Here is a 23,205-nt window from a genome sequence, read left to right as displayed (position 1 = left end):
GAACTTCAGCTTCTGAGAGACTGAAGCTAACGCTTAGCTGGCTTAACTGATCAAGCCAGTCAGTAATTTTAAACATGACAGACCACAAAAGCAGATAGTTGACCTTTGTGTGTTAAATCATGCTTGGTAAATCCACTTTAAGTTGCAAGCACAAAGATTACCACAATGAGTGCAATTTAAGCCAGCAACATGAGTAATTTAAACTAATTTTTTTAAAATGTGACTTCTAGTCCTTATGTTCTGAAAGATAATGTTACCAATTCAGTGTTTTTCCTGCCTCTGCAGAGACAGTCAATGCTTTCACCTTGCCTAAGCAGAAACTAGCACAATTTTACCCCACTGCATTAGCAACATTCAGATACACACTGACCAGAAATGCTTCAGGTTAGTATTGCTGCTACAGGAAAGAACTAAGAGGAATAAAAGTAGTCCAGAAAGACACCATAGCTATTTTTAGAGAACATGCAAAATATGTCAAGACAGAATTAGTGCAGTTTCCCAGACACATACATGTTTTTCACTGGAGAAGCGGGAAGAAGGTTTCTCCTTAAGGTGCTGGCCAAGACTTTGCTAGTAAAGTTTAATGGTGACATCTCCAATATCACCCCTAAAACTGTTAAGACAGGGATCTCTCAGACCACCAAAAAAAAGAGAATGGGAAGGAGGTGGTACCCTTAATCCCACAGGTGTTCCTTGTCAGAACTCTTTCCAGTCTCAAGAAAAGAGAAGAGAAATGAGACAGGTAAGCTTTCAAAGAGTGAAACAGATCTTTGACAACAGTAATCTCCATTAATTGGAAACTCTTCCCCTTTAACCTCTACCCCTGCTCAGGATAACAAATACACTGTGTGTGAACAGCACTAAGAGAGAGCACTGCCAGGTCCGTCTGCCCACTCAAAACTTCCCTTGACTCACAGTTTAAGGTATTTATGGAAATATAGTAACATCAGCCACACAGATAAACAAACATGCACATAAAATATCGCCATGTACACAGCATTTGCTCCTTCCCCATCAATTTCATTTTTATTCAATTATCCTAGCAAAATTAGACCTTCAGACAAAAGAAGCTGCTCAGTGACTGTTAAAACCCTCCATGCTATAGCACTGATGACAGTAATTGGAGGTGGGGAGGAAGGGAAGAAAGAAATTAACTTCTCATTTAAGGACATAAAGTACTGCCTGCCTGCCCCTTGCTCTGCTTTACCCGAAAAATGTGCACAGTCACATGTAGACTCTGTGAAAGAACAGTCACGTCTTAAGTCACAGATTCCGAAACCTCATTTTCTACAATCATCAGTGACCTACAGAGAAAATTTCACCAAATTACAGAAATATGGAACACCTTTATTAGAAAAGTAACTTAATAGGTAACTGGGCTTTTCCTCAAGCTTTCATGAAACCAATTTAGAATTTGTCAAATAGTAATTTATAAATCTTACCTGATTTTTTCTTGAAGTTGCCTTGGGCAACAGACTGGCTGACAAAACTGATGCAAACGGAGAGCAACACAGCTCAGGAAAAGGATTTGGAATTGATGGTATCTCCAAAATATTGTCATCTTTCTTTTTTCTCCTATTTCAACAAAATACACAATATCAAGCGATAATTGTAACAACTGCTGTTAAAATTGCAATATCCAACCACAATGCATGAAATACTAAAGCACTAATACCACAATACTTGCTGGTTGCAGCAATTAGCTTTTTTGTGCAGTTATTTTTTTTTAATCAGTAGGCTGAATCTATTAACATACAGTGCTTAACACTACTTGAAAACAATCCAAGTATTCAGCTCTGAATATAAAGTTGTTTGAATGTGTAAGTCTTTGCAGAGTCACAGCACAGATATATTTATATTGGCTCCTAAGGACATCAGTAAATACTTTATTGTCCCTATGTTCATGCCACTCCCTATGTACACATATTACAACAGTGGACACATGTAACTTCTCAGTAACACTTTCTCAGTACATCACAACTGTATTTTAAACAAATGGAAACTTTTTTCCCTAGAATCACGAGCCAAAGTGGCAGACAAGACAAAACAGTGCAAAGCAATACACTCATTTCTGTTTTCAGTTACTTTTGTATTTGAATCTTCATAGCTCCATCACAAAACAAATGTCTCAGTAGTTTCTGGCTACTTAAATATGATTGTGTCGCAAGTATCACCAAGCAACATTTGCAAGAGTAGTGAAGATAATCACTACTGTACTTGAGGAAGAGCTCAGCTGTGCACTGGTTTACAGTATCACATTAATAATGTGATTGTTTAGACTGCTGTGTACGTTAACAGCGCATGGTTTTCCCACATAAAATATTCAACAGCACTTTGTCTACTTAATTTCATTTGGAGGGCAGTATCCAAAGCACCCAGAGTATTTCAGTCTGCCAACATATAATCATTTTTCTACATGTGTAAGTTGATGGCTCCAAGCTTAATATTTAACTTTATTACCTTCATAATTATCATTCCAGATTTCACATACTAATTGGTACAAAATAGGGAAATCCATCACTGTAAGGTAACGATGCAGAATGAAGATGCTTTACTTTCTGGAAATCCTCACCAAACATTCATTTAAAGTGATATTTAGCATTAAGAAGAAGTGAAAAATCCTGTAAGCAGTATTTTAAGACTTTCTAAACTTCAGTCTACCGAAATTGAGCAGACACTTCACGAAAAACCTAGCTCACAGTTTCCTTTACTAAGAATAGAGACCAGCGTCTTTAAGAACAACCTGAGGTAACAAACACCGGGTGCCCGTCACCGACAGCAGTCACAGCGCCATCGCTAACGGTGAGCGGTTTATCTGACGAACGTTGTAAGACAGACACTGCAATGACAAAGTAGCGGCTCGGGTCCGTTTGACAAGGCAGGATCGGCAACGTCGCCTCTTTTCACCTCAAACTGGGAACGGGAAACATCTAAAAAAAAGTGTGGGGGGGGGGGGGGGGGGGGGGGGGGGGGGGGGGGGGTGCGCGGAGAGACGCATCCGCAGCGCAGCGAAGTGTCTGTAGGGCCGGGAAACAACTTTCGAGTTCCAGGGAGGCGCGGGCCGGTCCCGGGCCAGGCCGCCCCCCCCAGCCGCTTCGCCCCCTCCCCACACCACTGCTGCCAAGCCGCAGGGCACCCGCACCCCCAGGCCCCGCCCGGCCCCGCGCTCCCGCCCGCAGGACGCCTCCAGCGCCTCGACGGCAGCAGGCGGGCCCTCGTGGGAGCGGGCAGGGCTGGCGGCGCCCGCCCGGCCTTACCTGTCGGGGGGCGAGGGCGGCTGGTCCCCCCCGGGGGGCCGAGAAGGTGGGTAGGGCGAGCCCGCCGAGTCGCGGGGGCTGCCGCCCGCGGGCTCCGCCGCCTCCCCTGCGCCGCGGGGCACACCGGGCAGCGGGGCGGCCATCGGCGGCGGCGACGTCCTGGCTGGGCGGCCGCCCGCGCCGGAGGGACGTCGGCGAGCGGCCCCGGCGGAGGCTCGGGCGGAGGCTGCTCTCCGCTCCCGCTGCGGAGGAGGGGGGAGGCGGCGGGAGCGGAGGGGAAGCGCCGCCCGGGCGGCGAACGGCACCGAACGCCTTCCCCGGCACACGTGCGCGGGCGGCGGCGGGGGCGGGCGGCCGCCAGCTCCACTCTGCGACGGGGAGGCAGCGCGGGGCGGGCGGGGGCCGAGCCGTGCCGTGCCCTCTCGGCTGCCTCCGCCACGCCGGGGCGGGGGGAGCCCTTCGCTCCGCTCCCTGGAGGCAGGGCGAGGCGGGCCCCGGCAGGTGCGCGGCCCGAGGCCGCGGTGTCAGCCAGCCCGCTCGGGGCGTCGGGCCGGGCCGGGCCTGGCGGGGGGTCGGGGCGGCTGAGGGGAGGGGGCGCCGCCCTTGGTCTCCCCAGTTGTGCGCAACGGGGCCCAGCCGCGCACTGCCGGACGGGCCTGACGCTTGTCTAAGCGCCTGACAGATCATTAACTAAGATGCCCCGTCCCTCTGAGAGGTCAGAAATTTATGGTTATGCCTTGGAGAAGCAAGGGACGAACGAGGCCGGGGGACAGGCCTGTTACCTTTGTGCCAAACGAGCAGCTCGTGGGGAGGCCGCGTTCCCAGCTGGGCCCAGGGCTCGGGTTCAGCCACACAGGCCCTCCCAGCGCGGCAAGCAGAAGGGTTTTCCCTAGTTCCTTGGGCTCCTCCACAGCAGCCTGCACCGCTGAGGAAGCCAGCTCCTGCCCTGCTTTATGGACACAAAATCCTGTGTGGCCATTCCACAGCCATCCTTATCAGCGTTCATCCTGTTGACAAATAAAAACAGCCTCTCGCTGTATGAAGAACAGTTTCAAGGCACCAAGCAGCTTGGGTAAAATGGTGTGAGTCAGTCAATTTAACAGAAAGTCAAATAATTAAAGCCCAGCCCCTGGTAAAAACGGCTGTATGTAGAAACCTTCCGACTGTACCTGGCGTGCTCAGGAGCAGTAGCTGAGATGTGAAACTGGTGAAAATATGGAATGTTTTGGGACATGTGTGCTTTGCTGTTTTCTTGAACCCACCGAAGAAATCCTCACATACAAGCCAAAATTTCAATTCTGGAGAAAGATTTTTCTGACATAGAAGCAATACTCACAGTTTTCATTTTGGCTGAGTCACAGATGATTTTGCAGGACGTTTATTTTCAATGAAACAGAGGATTCCTTGTTCTCTGAACAGCTCATTCTCTGTTACACTGACAGCAGAAGTGCAAGTCCGAGTTGATTAACAATTCTTATATACAGAGACTGGCAATCATACCTGGAATTTTACAGTGTCAGATGATTTACTGGATTTGCTCATTGCTTGCAAACAGCTATCTTTTTACACAATTGCACAAACCAGACCACTGTTTTTTCCGTAACTGATTCACTGGCATAAATGTGGCATGTTAAACCTCACTGTCTCCAAAAGAATAGAAGGAAGGACAACTGGCACAGGTGCTCTAGGTAGAAAACTGAGTTCAGGAAGAGATAAACACTTTCAAGTGGCAATTGTATGCTGATATGAATTAGCAATGAAAAAGTTCAGCCACAAAAAGAAAATGTGTTTTGAGTTTTCACCCAGTCTGTGCAACTTCTTACATAGCTGCAACCTGACATACACGGTATGTTTTTGTGTCTTGGGCTTAGTCATGTAATTGTTTTAAAATGGTAGGCAAATAAAAAACACAATTAGAAGGAATATTAGCAAATAAATTAAATACTTCTATGTTTCAAAATAACTTTGCTAAAATTCTAATGAGTCATGACAGCAAAAATGCCACTTGTAGGAAAGATCAATAAAAAGTGTAATGCTATTATAATTTCACTTGAATGTAGTAATTTGAGAAACAAATTGACTTAAAAAATTTTTTTTTCCACTTCTCATAGCCTGTCCTGATGTTTGCTGCTTTCAGTTCTTTCTCTGGGAATAGCATTCTATGAGGAAAATACAGTCATTGGGAAACTGAGGCACAGAAAGACCTACGTGATTGTTGCATTATAGCATTGGAAATGTTGCATAGGTGAGAATGTGAAACTAAAGTTTCTCCTCACATACTGTCTCTCCTTGCAAACAACTATAAGGATAAAAATGATTACCTGAGCTTGGCTAAAGACATCTGAGAGCATTTGACCTAGACTCTGTTCAAGTGTAACTTTTTTTAGCGCTTTCTTTGAACAAGTACAAACCCAGTCATCTCTGGACAATGAATAGCATGGATATTAAAAGGCTAGCAGATTTCTGCTAAGTCCTGACATCAAAATATTTGTTGAGCTGTGTGACTTGGCTTCCTTTTTGTCATAAATACACCTAAGCTGCCTAGTCTGTTTTTTGATACTTGCTGTGCTCCTGCAGCACAGTGGTCCTTGTTTCAAGACTTACACTTCCCTAAAACTAAATTTCTGGGCATTCTTCAATCCTCAACTCAGTAGTTTTGTTTTCTCTTTTAATTTAATCATTGTTAGCCCTAATCAGGTCCAGGTGTTTATCAAGTAAAATTAAAAATATATGTTGAGAAAAACCCCAACAGATTCAAGCTATTCAGTATGTACCCCACTTCCAGAAAATCAAGCTCTCCAGTTCTCAAAAGCCTATGCGCTATTTAGAACCATGGCACTTGATTAATGTGACAAAATGATGCCTTTAATTAGAGTAAACTTTCACAGTTATTACTGACAAGGTTTAAAAAATCCAAACTATCTGTGATTATCTCTGAAAACTATAGAAGGTTTTGTTGGATTTTTTTATTTCACCCTTCCACACTTCCCCCCTTGCTTTATCAAGATATTCAATGTGGTTTTATATGTATAATGGCTTCACTGTAATTTCTTAAAGATGGTTGCACTAGGAGAACTAATATCATACCTTTATACCATCTTCTGTCATAGCCACAGTAGCAGAGAAAAGTTATCTCTACTGAAGTACTAGATTGAAGCCACGTAAGTAGTTTTTCCAGTGCAAGGCTATAACCAGGCCTAAGTTTTGTCTCCCAATACAATGTTTTCTCTACAAGCACCCCAAAATAAATTGCATCAAATGTAATGATATAGAGGACCACCTTAAGGAAAAAAAAAAAAAGTGATTTGCCCAGTAAAAAAAGCATGCCCCAAGATATAAGCCTGAATTTGTAATTTATGTGTATTTATTATCTCAGTGTACTTACAATATGTTGAACACCTATTACGATCCTCATACAATGAGCTGTGCATTCTTGCTCCTTCTTGAGCATTTCAAAAGCCCATTTTTAACTTTGAAAACTGGCCCATCTGTCTGGGCAGTACTTCATGAAAGCCAAATTTATCCAATGAGCACAAGCAGAGATATCAATAGCTAACTTCCTGGCAGTAGTGCATAACTCTTTGAAAATTATCTGTGGTTGAACGTTTTGTGAGGAGTCTTGCTATTATTATAGCTCGCATTGAATGTTAAGTTTAGAATTACTGTTAAAACGTGTATCTTTTATTGCAGATTAAAAAAAAGGTTCCAAGGGATTAGATCAGTACTGCCAGGCTCAGTCATTTCCAGAAACTGCTCTTCAACCTAATCTGAACCTCCCTGTGTGTGCACTTACACAAACAACAGCATCGTAATACTCTGGTGTTTCCCCTGACTTATTTTTCCTTTCCTGCACTTACTATCAAGAAGCAGATTTGCACTGTGTTTTCTGTTGTTGTTTGGGTTGGGATTGGGATTTTTTACCTATTGAAAAGCATGAATACTTTAGCATACTTTGGTAAGAAACTTGAGTAGAGGGATGGATTTTATTGCTAGCTTTGACAACAGTGTTTGCTATTTCAATAGCAAGTTCTGTGATTCCTGGTGACAGCTTTGTCCTCAGCCCAGAACATCCCCCTGCTGGAATTTTGCCTTGAACTGTAACACAGAACAGAATTAAATTCTGTGCAGGGTTTTGAGAACAAGAATGATACCCTTCAAATCACTCAAATCAAATGATCTTATGATTTCTGAAAGGTTGTTGTAGCTAAAAACAAATAATTAGGTTTAGCATAGGGTTGACTGGTGGCATGTAGGGCCTGTGAGACGCAGATCAGACCATGTGACATACTGGCTTCTGCTCCCTCACACTAAGGCTGCATGAAATCAATCATTCAGCAGCATCTATAATAAACTATGTATTAGGTGATGTGATCTGCACTGGCCAGCCTTGAACTTCTAGAAGGCATAAAGTTCCTTTCTAGAGAGAACTGTAATAGTCCAGGGTGACTATTACATATGTATGGATTACAGTGGCTAGGTCTTCATCTAATGGATCTAAATCTACTGGACTAGATGTAATCTTCTGGGTAGTTATGGATGAATGAACTGCAAAATACACTGCTGCAGTTATTCGTGGAAGTGAATTGACGAGTCTCAGGGAACTGATTTAGCAGTGCCAAACATTTGTAATGATGGTATTGTAAAGGAAGAAACATTTTTCTTTCAATACATTTTTCTGTTCTTATTAATCCCTTGTAAATATTTGTGATAATTAATGCTTTATTAGTTCTTCTGAAATAACTACCATGAAGAGTGGACAACTTTAAACATCACATAAGTGATAAAATATTTAGATAAATTAAGCAGGCGATGTTTCACAGGAGCAGAGTACTGCTGATGATACTTTTTACAGCCTTTTTTCTGGAACTCCATCTTACACAAAGAACAAATTTCTGACCTTATGTACCTTCAGAATACTGCACAGAATCATGTAATTATTATGGAGGGAAGAGTGCAGGTGACTATGCTATCTGGTACTCCTTGTGCTTATCCAGCACATAGAAGCTCAGTTTCCATAATGTGAGTTGTTGGGAAATCAGAGTAAAGGTCCTTTAACACTAGTCATTTTGTAGAGTGGAAAACAAAATACAAGCATTAAAAAAAACCAAACCACACCAACAACCAAAAAAACAACAAGAAATGTAGAGTTAAAATGACTTTTCACAAACAGCCACACCACTCATAAGTCTCAGCCATTTCTGAGCTGCTGCCAAGGACACTGAAGCAATAGTACCAGACAAAGCACAGTTAACCGTCTCCAGATATATGCAAAGAGGAAGGGAGATATAGAGTTATTTTGGGCAAAAAGAAAGAACATACCTGGTCAGACTCAAGGCAGGCAGCATTCCACTCCACTGTACACTGATATTCCATATCAGAGTACAAGGCTGATTGATACATGAAATTTAAAGACAAAATGAATTCTGTATTTTGAAAAATTGATGTATAGAGATTTGTTTGCCTAAATGCACACACCTAGCACCAATTTAGATACCTATTCTACCATGCCCTAAGGCGGCATGGGTTTCCTGTTCATCCTATGTCACATGTGACAGCCCAGTGTGGATGTTTCATATATCCTTGGACATTGAGTATTGCACCAGCACTTGTATTTAGGTGCCTGAATTTCACTCATACTGTTTCTTTTCTGCTTCTGTAACATGCAGCTCACAATAGACCATCCATGACTTTGGGAAACAAAATTAAAGTCTAGTACCTTCAGATATACTGCATTGTGCAGTTGGATTTTGGAAGCTTTCATTAGATCTAAAGGGATTTTTCTCTAATTCCGGGAATAGTAAGAAATTTAAAATGGAGGAATTTTCCTCTTCCAAAATCACTAGAATAACTTAGGCCAGATTTGCACGCCCAGATTTGCACCAGCCCTGACTGAGCAAAGCCATTTCCAAATCAATCTACCTGTGCATGTGCAATTAAGAATGCCTTGAAAATGGGCTCTGAAATGGAAAGCTCTGCTGAACTTTAATGATGGAGTCATTATGTTCCTCCCAAATGCCAAAAAGTAAAATAAAATGCTTATCTGGCCAACTGGAATTCCTAAGGTAGTGCCACCGTATGATAACATATCTGGCACCATTTTAATACATCACCTGGTAGGACATTCAGTACTCTCTGGAATGAATTAATCCCACAGGGTTTACACAGAGAAGTGGCATTTGCTCTGTCTCAAGAGTTTTTCCAAGAAATCTATATTCAGGGAATGATGTATTCAATAAGCCTTTGAAAAACCAAACTACCGTTCATGTTTTAAAAGCATTGTGCTGAATACTTGGAAGTTATTATATTAAAAGGTTATTAATGCAAACGTCTGTAATTCAGGAACCGTATCTAACAGTGACAATCTCGGCACTTATTATGAACCTAATTATCACAACATCAGTGCACCTAACATTTTAATGTATTTATTCCCTTCATACGGATGAGTAAATGTTTGCATCTTTATATGCCTGAACATGTTTAAAAATTAACCCTAAGTAGGTATTCAGAGCACCTGACTTTAGACACTATACCAAGTTACGTTCGCCATTTAACATAGAGGCATAGAACTTCCATGGAGAGAAACAGAAGACCCCAGAGGTCAACTAAAAAACACGTGGGGGTTTTAGCACTGACGGCCATCCCAGAATAACTTTTTGTTTCCTCTGACGACATGGGAAGCCTAGGGAGAACTGTCTTCTGACTTAAGCATCTCAGTTAGCTGTTGAAAATTAGACAATGCAATTAATTTGCTAAGTGATTTTCTCAAGATCTAATGGAATTTGTGGCTGAGTAAGGAATGCAAACTCCTGAGTCCAAAATTAGTAATCTAACAATCAGGCCACCCTCCTTTGTAACTATAATGAAGGTTTTTTGTTTCTAAAAATAAAAAAGGTAAAATATATTAATACTTCAGTACTCCTACGATAAGTCAGCTTTAAATCTGGTCCAAAAGGTGATTTTTCTTTGAGCTGGAGAAAAAAGTACCTTTTCCTTTGATTTCATGTTTACAGAAGTTGTTTAGTAGCTACTCCATTTAAAAATTGATTTTTTTCTAAAAGTCCTAATTTTACCATAACAAATAGAACAATTTCATAATAATGAATGTAAGCAACCTTCTAGTTCACTTTTGTGTATTTATGAAGAAGACATTACACAATACATGAATAATAACATACAAGATAATTCCAGACAATTGTTACACACAGTGGCCCTGTCAATTCTACTTAAAAGTCAAAAAAGTGTTACAAAATTTTCCCTTGGGGTGGGAGGGGAAATGAGAAAAATGCTGGCTACTGAACAGGTTCATAAATAATTTGCACCTGACTTCAAAGAAATTTAACATCTGATGTATCTGAAGCATTTGGGAAGCAGGAGTACAAACTGAGATCACATCTAAAATTAGGAAAAGTGTTATAGCCACTCAACCCTTTTAAATTCAGCCTTCAGTGTTCTCTGTCAGTTCCATAAATTTATCTCAATCCATTGTACTTGTCTGAGAATTCAAGTACGAGAAAGCATACACGTATTTTTTACATTCTTTGAACTTATTTTATAAAACAATAGCAATACAGTTTTGAGACTTCTGACCCTCTTGAACTTTCATCCTATCATCCAAGAAGAGCTACTGGACTAATACACTCCCTTTTCATAAAGTCCAGGTTTTAATAAATCCACACTGGACACAAAGTTGGTATTCTTTCTCATGACTGGATTTCTGTGCTGCTGGATCCCTCAAGATGACATACCTATTCCACAGAAGAAATAAGCACAGTCACATTTCTGTCAAATTGCCACAGTACATGATAAAGAATGTAACAGTTTTATGTTTCTGTGTTGACTTTATGCAGGCTGTGGGAGGACAGACAGTATCTGATCTAGGAAAAAGCCTACTGGTAAAAATTCAACCCATTGAAAAATCTCTTAACAAATTTGAACTAACAAAGTGAGTTTGAGGATTCTCCTTCCTGTGGCAACTCTTCAAGGCCTCACATCCATTTTGCATGTTGTCAAGCCATGGCCCCGGAGCCAATACGAAGCCTCTGACCAAGAAATCATATTAAAGCCAGAATGTGTCACTGAAGGTGATACATGAAACTTTCTAACTGATAAATTTGTACTTTGTGCAAGTGTTAGGTGGTGCCTTAACTAAATTCCAATTTACCTTCCGCCAGCCTGCGCGGTTTTAGTTGGAGAATGTACTTTGCACTGTAGCTGGAGGTAGCCCATTGAATATTGCATTCAGTCCAAATGGAATTGCAGTTCAGCAATGGGTGAAGAGAGTTAATTGTTGCATGGGCTAAGTTTTGCTTCATTGCAACTTGGATTCAGGCAAAAATGGATGTACAGTTTTAACAATGTTTTGAGTTTCTGCAGGGAGTAAGAGGCCAGCATCTAAATATGAGGCTTCCAAACATTCTACTTTCAAAGTGGCTTTAAAAGAAAGGTATATTCCAATCTCTTTTATTAGCACAGTCCCTTCAGAACATTTCTCCTTTTGTTTATTTGAAGGGAAAATCTACCATTAAGTGATTTGTTAAGACGTTAAAAAACCCATTCCATTTTCTACAGATAGTTTGGCTGGCTCTCAAGCAAGAACGTAGGCTTCTATTGTAACATATTGGGAGCTCTTAGAACCAAAGCAATTCATAATAAATTTATTCAAATTGACACATTTCTGGTTGCAATGTCTTCATTATTTCTTCAGAGTTATGAAACATGAATTATATCACTGTAACCACAACACTAGTCAAGTAAATCTAATTTGCCATGAAGTCTGTTTGTACAGTCATCATGTAGCTCAAGGCATACATTCGACTATTTTCTTGTACTGTTTCGTATATTGGTGTTATTCCAAAGGCTATAGTGGTATTCTAACCTCATTACATCTAATTTTAAAAAATACTCTTACACAGCAGGCTCTAAAAATATATAGCTACATAACAAATTAGATATAATGACATCACTAAAATCTATTAGGCATACATTGAAGAGAAGTGTATTTCAGATTATTTTATATATTTCAAACACTTTCTGTTTAAGCAGTACATGCATTTTATCATCATAGCCAGCAAGCTAGCCAATATTTTATTCAATTCAAATTAAAGCTGAATTAACACAGCATAGAATTCCTGAATCATGAGAACAGAATCATTAAAATGATCAACATAAACAAAAAAAGGACTTTTTAAAGCAAAATGAAAAGGTTCTCCATAAGTATTTTTCTCTCTTATACTTCGTTTATTAAATTCTTCTAACAAGAATGAAGTGAATTATAATTAAAAAAAAAAAGACGCTGATCACCTCTTTTACAGCTTCTTCGGATGGAAAGATTTTTTCCTCTCTCACTTTGCTGTCAGAAATGAAAGCCTGAGCTGCAATTATTAAAGGTCTGAATTTGCATTTTTCAGCAATCCAGGGAAATGAGAGCAGCTATTGTTATGATCATTATCATTATAAAGTTCTTTGTCTGTAGATCTTCTAACGAAGTTATTGGTCAGCTGTTCGTTAGATGCCTTGCCAGTTATCAGATAAGCTCATAATAGATCGAAAAGAACAGCAAATTAAAATGATAGCTTTGTATGCTCACAGATGGTAAATCCTCTATAAACTAAAGCAACTGGATGCAGTGCCTAGTGCTAGAAGCTAAAAATATATTGATGGATTTGTTTGTAAATAGCTGATAGGATTTTGCCTCCAAACCTGGGTCCCTTTTCCCCCCAGTCTTTCTTGTTGAGACAGCTGGACTAGACAACCTCTCAGAACTAAAAAGTCCCCTGAGCCAAGACCTCTCAAGCTCACTGTATTTTGAACTGCTGTTTGAGGAAGAATGTTAAAGACAAAAAGACTCCTGATAAGACCTTGCTGGCTTGAACTACCAGGGAGAAGGACCAACTTGAGAGAATAGAGAGTGCAAAATCCCTTCTGGAGAAGTGGAAGAAAGTATCTTGTCTGCCAAAAGACAGAAAAGTTCAGATGACTCTTTAGGTAACTGAGCTGATTTGAGTAAAATAGGCAGTCCCAGTCTTATTCTATGAATGAGTCTTTACAGACCTGCCTTGGAACAGTTCCAAAGCCAGCTCAAGCAGACACCCACTGAAACGGTGTGTCAGAGCTTATCTGCTAGAAGTACCTGACAGGAAAAAGTGAAAGCCAAGCAGAAGCTTACTGTCCTAGGGAGGTTTGAAGTACACGTATTTTATTTCCAGTTTTCCCTTACAAAGTGTATTTACTTGTCTTATTTTCCACTGTGATCAGATATGTGCATATCCCTAGTCTTCATGTGAAACCAGTCTGGAAAGATACAGTCTCACATAGCATCCTCTGATAAGTCTCTGCCCTGTTTCACTCCAAATTCTGTTGCTGCAGCAGTTACTGTGAAAGGCTTCAGCATAGGGCTGTGGCTACAGACAGTCCTCTTGCCACTGGCAGCCTTTTACAGAGCCTTCCCCCAGGGCCTATGCAGCCAACTGCCCATGTTCAGTGTGTTACAAGGTAGAACAGGAAAGATGAAGTGAGGTAGTGGGTCCTCACACTTTTGCTTTGAAAGTGGGACAAGATTATATTCCTCTGCAGAGGCTGTTAGGTAATCAACATCATGGGAATAAGTGTTTGCTTCCTTGTCCTGCATGGGATGGGAGGACAGCTGGTAGTGTCTGAATTTGGTGTAGGTTCCCTCACCAACTCTTTGGCTACCTCTGGCAGACTGGTGGCATGGTCACTCTTCAAAAGCTCGTGGTTCACCTTCCTATACCATATATGCACTGCAAGTGAGTTCACGGATGTGCTATAGAAAGGCCTCCCAAATACATGAGAGGTGGTGCAACACCGCAGCAAGGCAGGCATTGTGGAGAACTCTTGTGAATCTGCTGCATAGGTGTGGACAAGGTACTCGGACCTGAAAAGGTCTTCTGAACTGCTTGGCAGCAGTCATATAGAACAGCTGAGGTATTGCCATTGTTTCCAGAGTTCAGGGAATTAATGCATTTCCAGTGGCTGCAGCATAACTAAGGGAACAGAAATAATTTAACAGGTACCACATTTTTTTTCATACTAGGATTCCATTTTTCAGGGAGTTATAGTGAGAATATATCAAATTGTTGACCCTTTGCAAGTAGGCTTCAACATAAATTAATTGTTGTGTAAAAAAAACTGATTTAATGTTTACAGTGCAATTTGTCACCGAAATGGAGGCTCAATTAGAGTCTCGATTTACTAAAGACATTTTAAACATAACGTCAAAACAATGCTACATAAATTAAACATGATGTAATTGAGTGTAACACTAAGTGGCTCATCACTGTTGATTCATGTGGAAATCACAGAAATTTTACTGATCATTATGCATTCATTCATTATTAATGTAGATACCGTATGTGCTTCCATAGGGATTCTACTGTTATTCAGCATTCATTAAGTTTTAATGTACCATTAAAAAGGCATCAAAAGACCCATATAAAAATACTGCCACAAAGGTAGTTCATTTAAAGAGAGTTAAAGAAACATGTTTCATTTTAACATTGCAATACAAAGTAAGTTAATAATGAATCAGCAGAAATAGTTTAGGAGAAAACACAGTGTTTGATTGCAAGCCAAACTAGAAAGAATATTTGAACTAAAAACATTCTCCCTGTTCTAGATTTCTGGACAGCTACCTGTATTTGTAGGCAAAAGTGCTCATCATGCAGGTATATGGTCTTCATTCAACTGATGCTTTACAGTAACTTTCAGCATAGTGATTTACTATAGTGAAAATATGATTTTAAAAAAGGGGAGAGGGAGTATGAACTATGGCCATATTGCCTACTGCATTCAGTGTGGTGGATGGGGATTGAAGGGGGATGAGAAAACCACAGCAGTGTTACTAACTTGCCCACAGCTCCCTGCTTTTCCTGCTAGGCCTGGTGTGAATCTGCTAGCAAAATGTTTTTCCAGGGGTGAACTCTAGCATATCTCAAATATTACACTGCTGTAGCTCCTTCCGCTCAGGGGCATACTTTCCATCAGAGCCAGGTATCGAGGCCCTAAGCACATCCTCCATTGTCTTGTGGGTTTGGCTCCCTGAGCTGAAGGCCAGGCCATTGCAGCTGGTGACCTTGGGAAGAGCTCTTCAGACAGCTCGGTGGGGAGGCTGTAGTCAGGGCTGTCCTCTTCCTGGGGAGCTGCTCTTGACCTGAGGCTCTAGTGCTTTGTCCCTACTTCAGCTACAGTTCCTGCTGCATCCATGCCTGTGTCTGGCTGTGGACCTGCTGGTCTGCTCTTAGAGCCACAGACTTTTCCTCCTCAACATGGACTTGTCTGGTAATCTGGACTCTTGGCTGAGCCTGGCTGCTGTCTCCAGGCCTGCCCTGCTCCTTCACTTATGGATGGTGGGATGGGGCCCTGCCCAGCAGGGTCCCTGTGTTACCATGCTGGGTTCTGTGGTGCCTGTGTTGCAAACCCTTTAGGAGCAACAGCTCATGGTGCTCAGGTGGGAAGTAGCATGAATGTTTGCTTGGCAAGGGGTTTTTTTGGTGGTGGTGTTAAACTGCTTAATTTCTCATCTCACTCTTGGAAATCTTATATATTTATGCCTTGATAACTTCCTAGGAAAATTGCTAATGGATGAATTAGAAAGATTAGATGAGCTATTCTAATCAAACATAGTATGTTGGTAATAGATTTCAACAGAAATTCCTATCAGAAAAATACGTTGAAATTTCACACGTAAAGGTGGCACATTTTAGCTGCCAAAGCAATCTCATTATTTTAAGTTGAAACTAATTAACAACTAGCACAGTAAACTGAACAACCTATGTATCATATCCTCAAGTTTTTAAACTCTTTTATTCACTGGCCAGAGAACTGAAAAGATAATCTGTGAATCAGATGATCACATCTGTGAATAAACAGGACTTAGCAAGGTTCTATTCAGCTGGATATTTATTACTTTAGAAGTGTGACACACAAACTTCTCTCAAACTCTTGATCTTGTACAGAAGATAGGTGTATCCTGCAGGTGACTCGCTATGGCAAATAGCTGCAAAAGGAGACAGATTTGAAGAATAAATGTGGCTAAGAGAAAATATCTTCTTCCCAAGATATTGAGAGATGTGAATCATAAGGCATGCTCAGACCTACATCTTTGTTTTGATAAACCTCAATGACATCTAACAAATAAAATGGCAAAAGTGTACAAGTCTCAAATGCCTATGGTACAACCCCTTACGTTATGGAAAGACATGAGGGGCACAGAAAGCATGAATGGGGATTGATGAGTTAATGTCTTTTTTCAGAAAAAGGAGTGGATAAAATTAAGCTAGCAAGTGGAAGTTCACAACAAACAAAAAAAGATGGTTCTTCAGATAGTGTATCATTAAATCAAGGAACTCCTTGTCACACAGTTCGGTCACTGCTCAAAGTTTACAGGAGTTGAAAGTACAGAGTAGCTGAGTTCTTGAACAAAAAGACTATTAAATACATAGAAATCATCTTCACTTAGGCATTCTCAGAGCTAAAAACTGTTGAAGGTTGAGCATACCTGGGGTAAGTATTACTTTGTGTGGTTTATAATTTTATTTTTTTCCCTAGGCATGAATTTTTGATCATTGTCAAAAGCCGGGTAACAGACTAAATGAACCTTCAGTTTGACCCAGTACAGCCATTCTTCCATTATGCTCTAAAGCTGGAACAGACTATTACTTGAAGATACAATGATTAATCACTTGCCTTTGTGTAGCAACTTTTTTGTGTTGAAACATGGTTATGTCATCCTAATCAGTCTTCCTTTTTTGCACTAAACCAACCTCATTCCTTTAATCTTTCTTGACATGTTTTCTAAAGGTCTTGTAACTCTTGTTTTATTCTCTCTCTTGCCCAAATTGCCTTCCACCTTTAGATTATTAATCTAAAGAGTCAGAATTCAATCTAAAATATCTGCTGCTTTTAACTGCTTTTTTTCACTTTATGAGACAAAATCATTCCTGCTGGGTTGCACCCTGATTTCTGCTATGTTGTTTTCCCCACTGGTGATCAGGCAACTTACGTTTCACATCACCATCAAATTATGTTTTTAAATTAATGTAATAGTTAAACAAGAAAAGATTCACCTACTTCCTTTTTCTGACCATAGGGTCTAGCAGAACTTTCCTTACCTCTCTTTTCAGCCTTTTATCTTTAGTGGGCACCAAAGAATATGCCTTTTATATCTACTGAACTTCCAAACACACCTGACAGCCTAGAATATTTCTTTTTTTTTTATTTTGAAAAATTCTCATTTTTTTGAAAACCATTAATAGCAGACACAGTTTGAATAAAAAATAAAAATTAAACCCACCATTTCCATGTAGAACCCTGAAGCCAACTTCCCCCAAACCTCCCTCTCTCAGGGTCCCTTGTCTTGATGGGCCAGACCCAGGTGAACTCTGTGCATACAGCTCGTGCCTGTGTCTCATTATAGCTTCTGGCAGAGCTCTCTTACACAGCTATATGTAAGAGAGTTACCATACAGTTACCAGCAGCTACACAAACTGTAATGCTCTCCTCTTCCCACCCCTTGGTCATCTTGGTAAAGGGAGACTCAGGTGAACAGTGCCTCTATCAGAGAGCTTTCTGTCCTCAGCACTCTGGAGATGGTTAAAACGTCCCCAGATGTGATCCACATTTGTGCGGCCAAATACACTTCAGTTTGCAGAACATGAGTGTTTAATTAGCTTTTAGCACTGAAGAAATGGGATAGCGTCTGCTGATGGGATCAATCATGCTGTTTAACCAAGGTGACCAATTGCAGCTCTTTCCACATTCCTTCCCATCTCCCTGTTTAGTTCGAGCATTTCATTTAGAAAATTGCCATCAGCTTAACTATTTTAATGATTATTTTCACTGTATTTTTGATAAGTCAGAGCTATATAAAGCCTTAAGCAACTGTGAAATAAATTAATTTGTCCTTGCCTTACCACTTCAGATTAAGTGTGACTGTAGCCATCATGTCTTAGCTCTTGCTCAGGACACATAGAGGGGAAAAAAAAAAAAGTAAACAAACAGGCAGACACACACATATAGCTGAGGGGAAATTATGAAATTCTGAGTCCAACAATAGTTTATTGATTACTTTTTCAACTAGAAATATATTAACCATTAGTAAGTACACTAGTGGTTAATGTACACCAGCACTAGTACACTAAGTACACTACTACTTACAAATAGCCACTGTTGACCAGATTTAGTCTTTAACAGCTGTTGCAACTGCAGGTTCTGTGGACTTAATTCTCCCCCTGCCCTGAGCTGATTGTATGCTTCAACTCCTTTACTCCTCTGGATGTTCACTATCACACATGCAAGCCCATTCTGTAACATTCACGTTCTTTTAACTGTTCCGTCACTGTGAAGATTTCCTTGTATGTACTGTACTTTAGTGTGTTCTTGTTGCTCTGGCTATGATGATATCAAATATCTCAGGCTAAGAAAGGTCAGCCCTGCTTAGTACTCAGAGGGAAGACTTTAAACAAGTGTCATTACCCTCTGTGTGGCACAGGAGAGGGTACTGCATTATTTGCAGCTGGTATTTTGGTTTTTGACTTACTGCGTTACAGATTGGTAAACAGTACTAGAAAACTCTGCTGCATTAAAATTTGCTTATTTATAAAAAACAAGACACATAAGGAGGACTAAGAGTTCTGTTCAGTCACTAGACATGACAAAGACAGTTCTGTAGAGGTGGAAACATCAGCTCTCCAGCCATACTGTATTCTAAGTAACTATATTCTCTGTACCCAGCTTTCCTTTGACACTGGCAAAAGACGTTTCTACAACACTTTAATGCTACAGTCTACACCTGACTGATAAATACAAAACAATTATCCACAAACTCTAGTTTCAATGTTTCAAATCATTCCAATCCTTATTTGAACATAAGCTAGTAGACTTTTTAACATACCCACATAACCTTATGTTTTGTCTTTTTAGTTAAACCTCACTATGTATAATACATCACCATGCTCTGTGTTTTCCCCTCCCTGCTTCTGTATCAGCTTACTTCAAAATTAACAAAATTTTCTGATATGTACACTGACGGACTACACTCTCTTTTCCATTATTACCTGTAGGAATTCAGGTATCTGATACCCACACAAAAATAAAGTACCACTGTGACCATCTAACCCTATGCAGTAGTAACACTATAGAAACTCATGCAGTAATCTCTGCATCAAGCCTGTAAGTTGTGATCAAGTTAAATCTCAATTCACATACAGAATGTAAATAATGACTAAACCTAAGTTTCTGTGGGAAGTTGCTTTAATGGTTAATTAATCTTTCATATTAGTAATGTTGATTTCCTTAAGCATGTTACAGAGCAGCACTTACTCTTGCATTAGTGTCAGCAGCACACAATGTTCTCATTCATAAATTAGAGTAGGCTTGAATTTACATCTTAAAAATGACTGAAGACAGTTGTAAAGGAACCATGACTACTAAAACAGGAACAGCTTGTATTTCAAGAATCACTGACATGGTATAGACACCCTCAGGTGCTGTTCTAGTTCATTTAATAAGGGAATGTTTCTAATCAAAGCCACTGTATACCTTAAGTGACAGTATTTCATTAATGAAGTGATTAGGTCCACCTAATTATATACTGTTAAACATCTGGGGATCCTTCACACTTAAAAGATGTTAAAACATTTTAACAATTGCACATTTGTTCAACATTTAACTTCAACATGAAATTCAGATTTAAAAAAATCCAAAGAGAGACAAAACTATAAAAAGGTGATGCCCCATTGCTTTGACATTCTCTGAGCATGGCAACAGCAGAAGCAGAACCCCCTATACTGATAATTGTTCTATTTTTTAAGTTTAACTTGAAACTTTGAAGACTGATGGAATATTTAATGAGCATTTCTTGGCACACTGCAAATTCTTACCTTCACAGTAAACTGAGATATAGGAGACTTTTACAGATTTACAGTTCACATAACCTGATGCAGGATAACTAGATACCACAGCCGCATAAAAACGCGGACAAATCATAAGATTAAATCTGTGAGTGTTTGTGTAAATACTTCTGAATATTCCACATGGTGATCTAGCTCCATTTTTTGCCACTAAATAATTAAGGGAATGATTCATACATGGCACATAGTTAGGTATACTATGAAGAATCATGCCAATCTAATGAAATCAAAGATTAAGGCTTTGAATTTTAGGTATTTCAGTTTATTCTCTCCAATAGAAGGAACAAGGGAATGGTCCATCAGCAAGTTATGTTTTTTCTCTGAAGGAGTTCAACTACACTGATCTTGAAGCTTCCCCTCCCTCACCCCAACCTCCCCCACCTCTTGATACCCGCTTTTTACTGAGAGAGAGTTGGGCCACTGTTAATACAAATAACAAAACAATGCTGCCTTACATTTCATGTAAGACAAGACTAGAGTGTATTCTTCAGAAACGCCTAGTCTTGCACTCTGAATAAGTTTTCTTCAGCCTCTTCATCTCTTTTACCAGTTGCTCTGAAAAGTATTCAAATGACTAAGGAGGAACCTAAGAATTAGCTTCCCACCCTACTCCTAAACTCCTGTTTTAAGCATTGTTTGGGAATGCCCATGCACTTGTGGAAACTAATGCTTTAGAAATCACCAAGCAGATCATTTGTTGAAACAGAAGACAGTTGTTCTTCACATGCAGCAGCTGATATCAACAAAACAGCTACTAAAAATACAGTTATTATACAATCACAAACTGGAAACTAGTAAATGTCACTGGCGTTTGTGTATAATCACATTGGCTCTAGTATGTTATTGGCACAAGACCATTCTCAAAGTCTGAAAAGTTCACAGAGGAATTAGCAACTTACATCCAAATCCAACTCTTATAGATTCTTTTCGGCACTGGAGTTGTATCTATTTCTGTTGCAGATGACACAGCCCTTGTTATTTCCAGGCCCTAAGTTATACATGCACAGTCACTCTGAAATAGCGATTACCAATAGATGCAGTTAAAATTTCCTAGTGTTTTAGTGTCCTTTTCAGATACAGTTGTTTCTCCCTTTCCCAATGCTAAGAGATTTTCTTTCATTGCTATATTAGCAAATGCAGAACAATGCCTGTTCTGCACAGGATTGCATTTTCATCATTGTACTGATTACATGAATGGGGATCACAAGTTATCAGGCTTTCAGAGTTAAGCTTTTAGTTTCTGGCTTGTACCCATACGTTCCAAAATGGTACAATATTTGTAGAACCCTGAAGCCAAAACAGAAAACATAAAATATGAAAGGTGGGGGGAGAAACAGTACTTCCTTTTTTAAGACACTGATGAAGAATACCAAATTCATGCAACATATTCCACTGGGAAGCAAGTGAAGTCATTCCTCAACTGATAATTTGCCTGGAGAAGATCATTCCTTTGTGCATTAAGCAGAGGAGGAGCAGAAATATCCTTCTGCCTGTCCTCACAGAAGTGGTGATTCTCCAGATCAAGAAAAGCAGAACTCCTCTTCTTTTTCTCTACCTCATCCCCTCTCCTTCCCCCTCCCATTAATTTTATTCTCTTAAGTGTCTTGAATAATTTTGGAATAACTAAGTCCATTAACAGTTTTAGTGGTCTTTCCAGGGTGATGGAGGGAGCAGGGAAGGAAGTGTTCACCTACTTCTCATTCACTTAAACACTAGCTGTTGTACTGTTATGTGAATTGTAAGGTTTAATACAGCTAAAAAGAGATAACTATATGTCTCTTCCAAATCTGCTTCTTGAAGACATTTACACACCAAAAATGTTAAGGTGTTAAGTGCTTGTGTTAACAAGCAGGAACAGCTGACAAAAAATAATGCAACTTTATGTACAATACATTGCAATAGATTCTTGACACACAGTTTCTGTGTTAGTTACCATGTCGCATAGTTCTTCCAAGGAATACAAAACAAAACGAAGTATTTTTCACAAGTGTAGTATCCTGTTACTTGCAAATACAAGGACACCTTCCCTCTCAAAAAGCTACCTAATCAGAAATTTTAAAGAAAATAAAAGTCCACCTTACCTGTGATTTTCAATTGGATTGTATGAAATAATCCACGTAGAAAGCATTCTGTTCAATTAAAAGCTGTGAAGCATTTCCATTGATATTGCTACAGCTTTGCTTAATCATCGAAATAGACTTGGTAAGAAATCCATCTATAACAAGTGATGTTTCAGATTCAGTTATCCAGTCAGCAGCCAAGCTCAACAGAATATTGCAGCTTCAGAACCTCAGACCATTCACAGCACCCAGAAACAGTTGTCATGCCTGTGAAGATGACAGCTCCAGTCCAAACACACTATTTTGACTTCAGCCTCATTTTCTCTTAACACGGATATAGACAATTAAATTAAGACACATTTTCCCTTCTGCAAAGAGGTCTATTTGCTTGGCTACTTATCATTTACAGTTACTCTTCAATCTAGCTGTAGTTGTCCAACACCTGACAGATGCACTCTGGCCAAGCATTACATTCAACGATGTACACCCTACTGCTCAACAGCATCTTTTCTTTGATTCTGTTTAACATAATTCTTTCAACCTTCTTCGCAACTGTGTATTAAAATAGGATTCTAAGCAGCTCCAACTGAAAATGTTTGCTGTGGCTGGTAACAGGTGCCTGTACAAACTTAAAATTAAAAGCATGAGCTGCTCCCATGTTATATTCTCATCCTTTACCTAGTATGTGTGATCCCATGCCTCTTGGTCCATATCCACTGACTTTCCTTCCCTAAACATTTTGACTGCCATTCAAAAGCAGCAAGAGGATTTTAAGTGGTACAGCATTAACTAGTTGCCTTCTGTTGGAAGACATCTGTCGTACACGTTGCCCAAACTATAAGTATTCTTGGGCTAAAATAATAAGTCTGTTTTCGCTCATGTAAGGCATCCACAATGAAAATTTACTGCTGTCTAACTTGGGCTTGCAGTTGCTAAAAACACTTACTCATTACAAAAGCA

General features: G+C 40.0%; 1 protein-coding gene across 1 annotated transcript in view; it reads right to left on the bottom strand.

The window, feature by feature from the left end:
* The window catches only part of GRB14 (growth factor receptor bound protein 14), a 71,565-nt gene extending 68,165 nt beyond the window's left edge, over positions 1-3,400 (bottom strand). The window contains exons 1-2 of the mRNA XM_068407847.1: positions 3,258-3,400; positions 1,443-1,575 (exon numbers count right to left, since the gene is read on the bottom strand). Of these exons, the coding sequence (XP_068263948.1) occupies positions 1,443-1,575; positions 3,258-3,400 (276 nt within the window). The remainder of the gene's footprint in view (positions 1-1,442; positions 1,576-3,257) is intronic.
* Positions 3,401-23,205: the final 19,805 nt, after the last annotated feature.

The sequence above is a fragment of the Nyctibius grandis genome, chromosome 9 (genome assembly GCF_013368605.1).
Source record: "Nyctibius grandis isolate bNycGra1 chromosome 9, bNycGra1.pri, whole genome shotgun sequence".
Taxonomy (NCBI): domain Eukaryota; kingdom Metazoa; phylum Chordata; class Aves; order Nyctibiiformes; family Nyctibiidae; genus Nyctibius; species Nyctibius grandis.
Note: the sequence above shows the minus strand (reverse complement) of the source record. Positions and strands in the feature narration are given on the sequence as shown.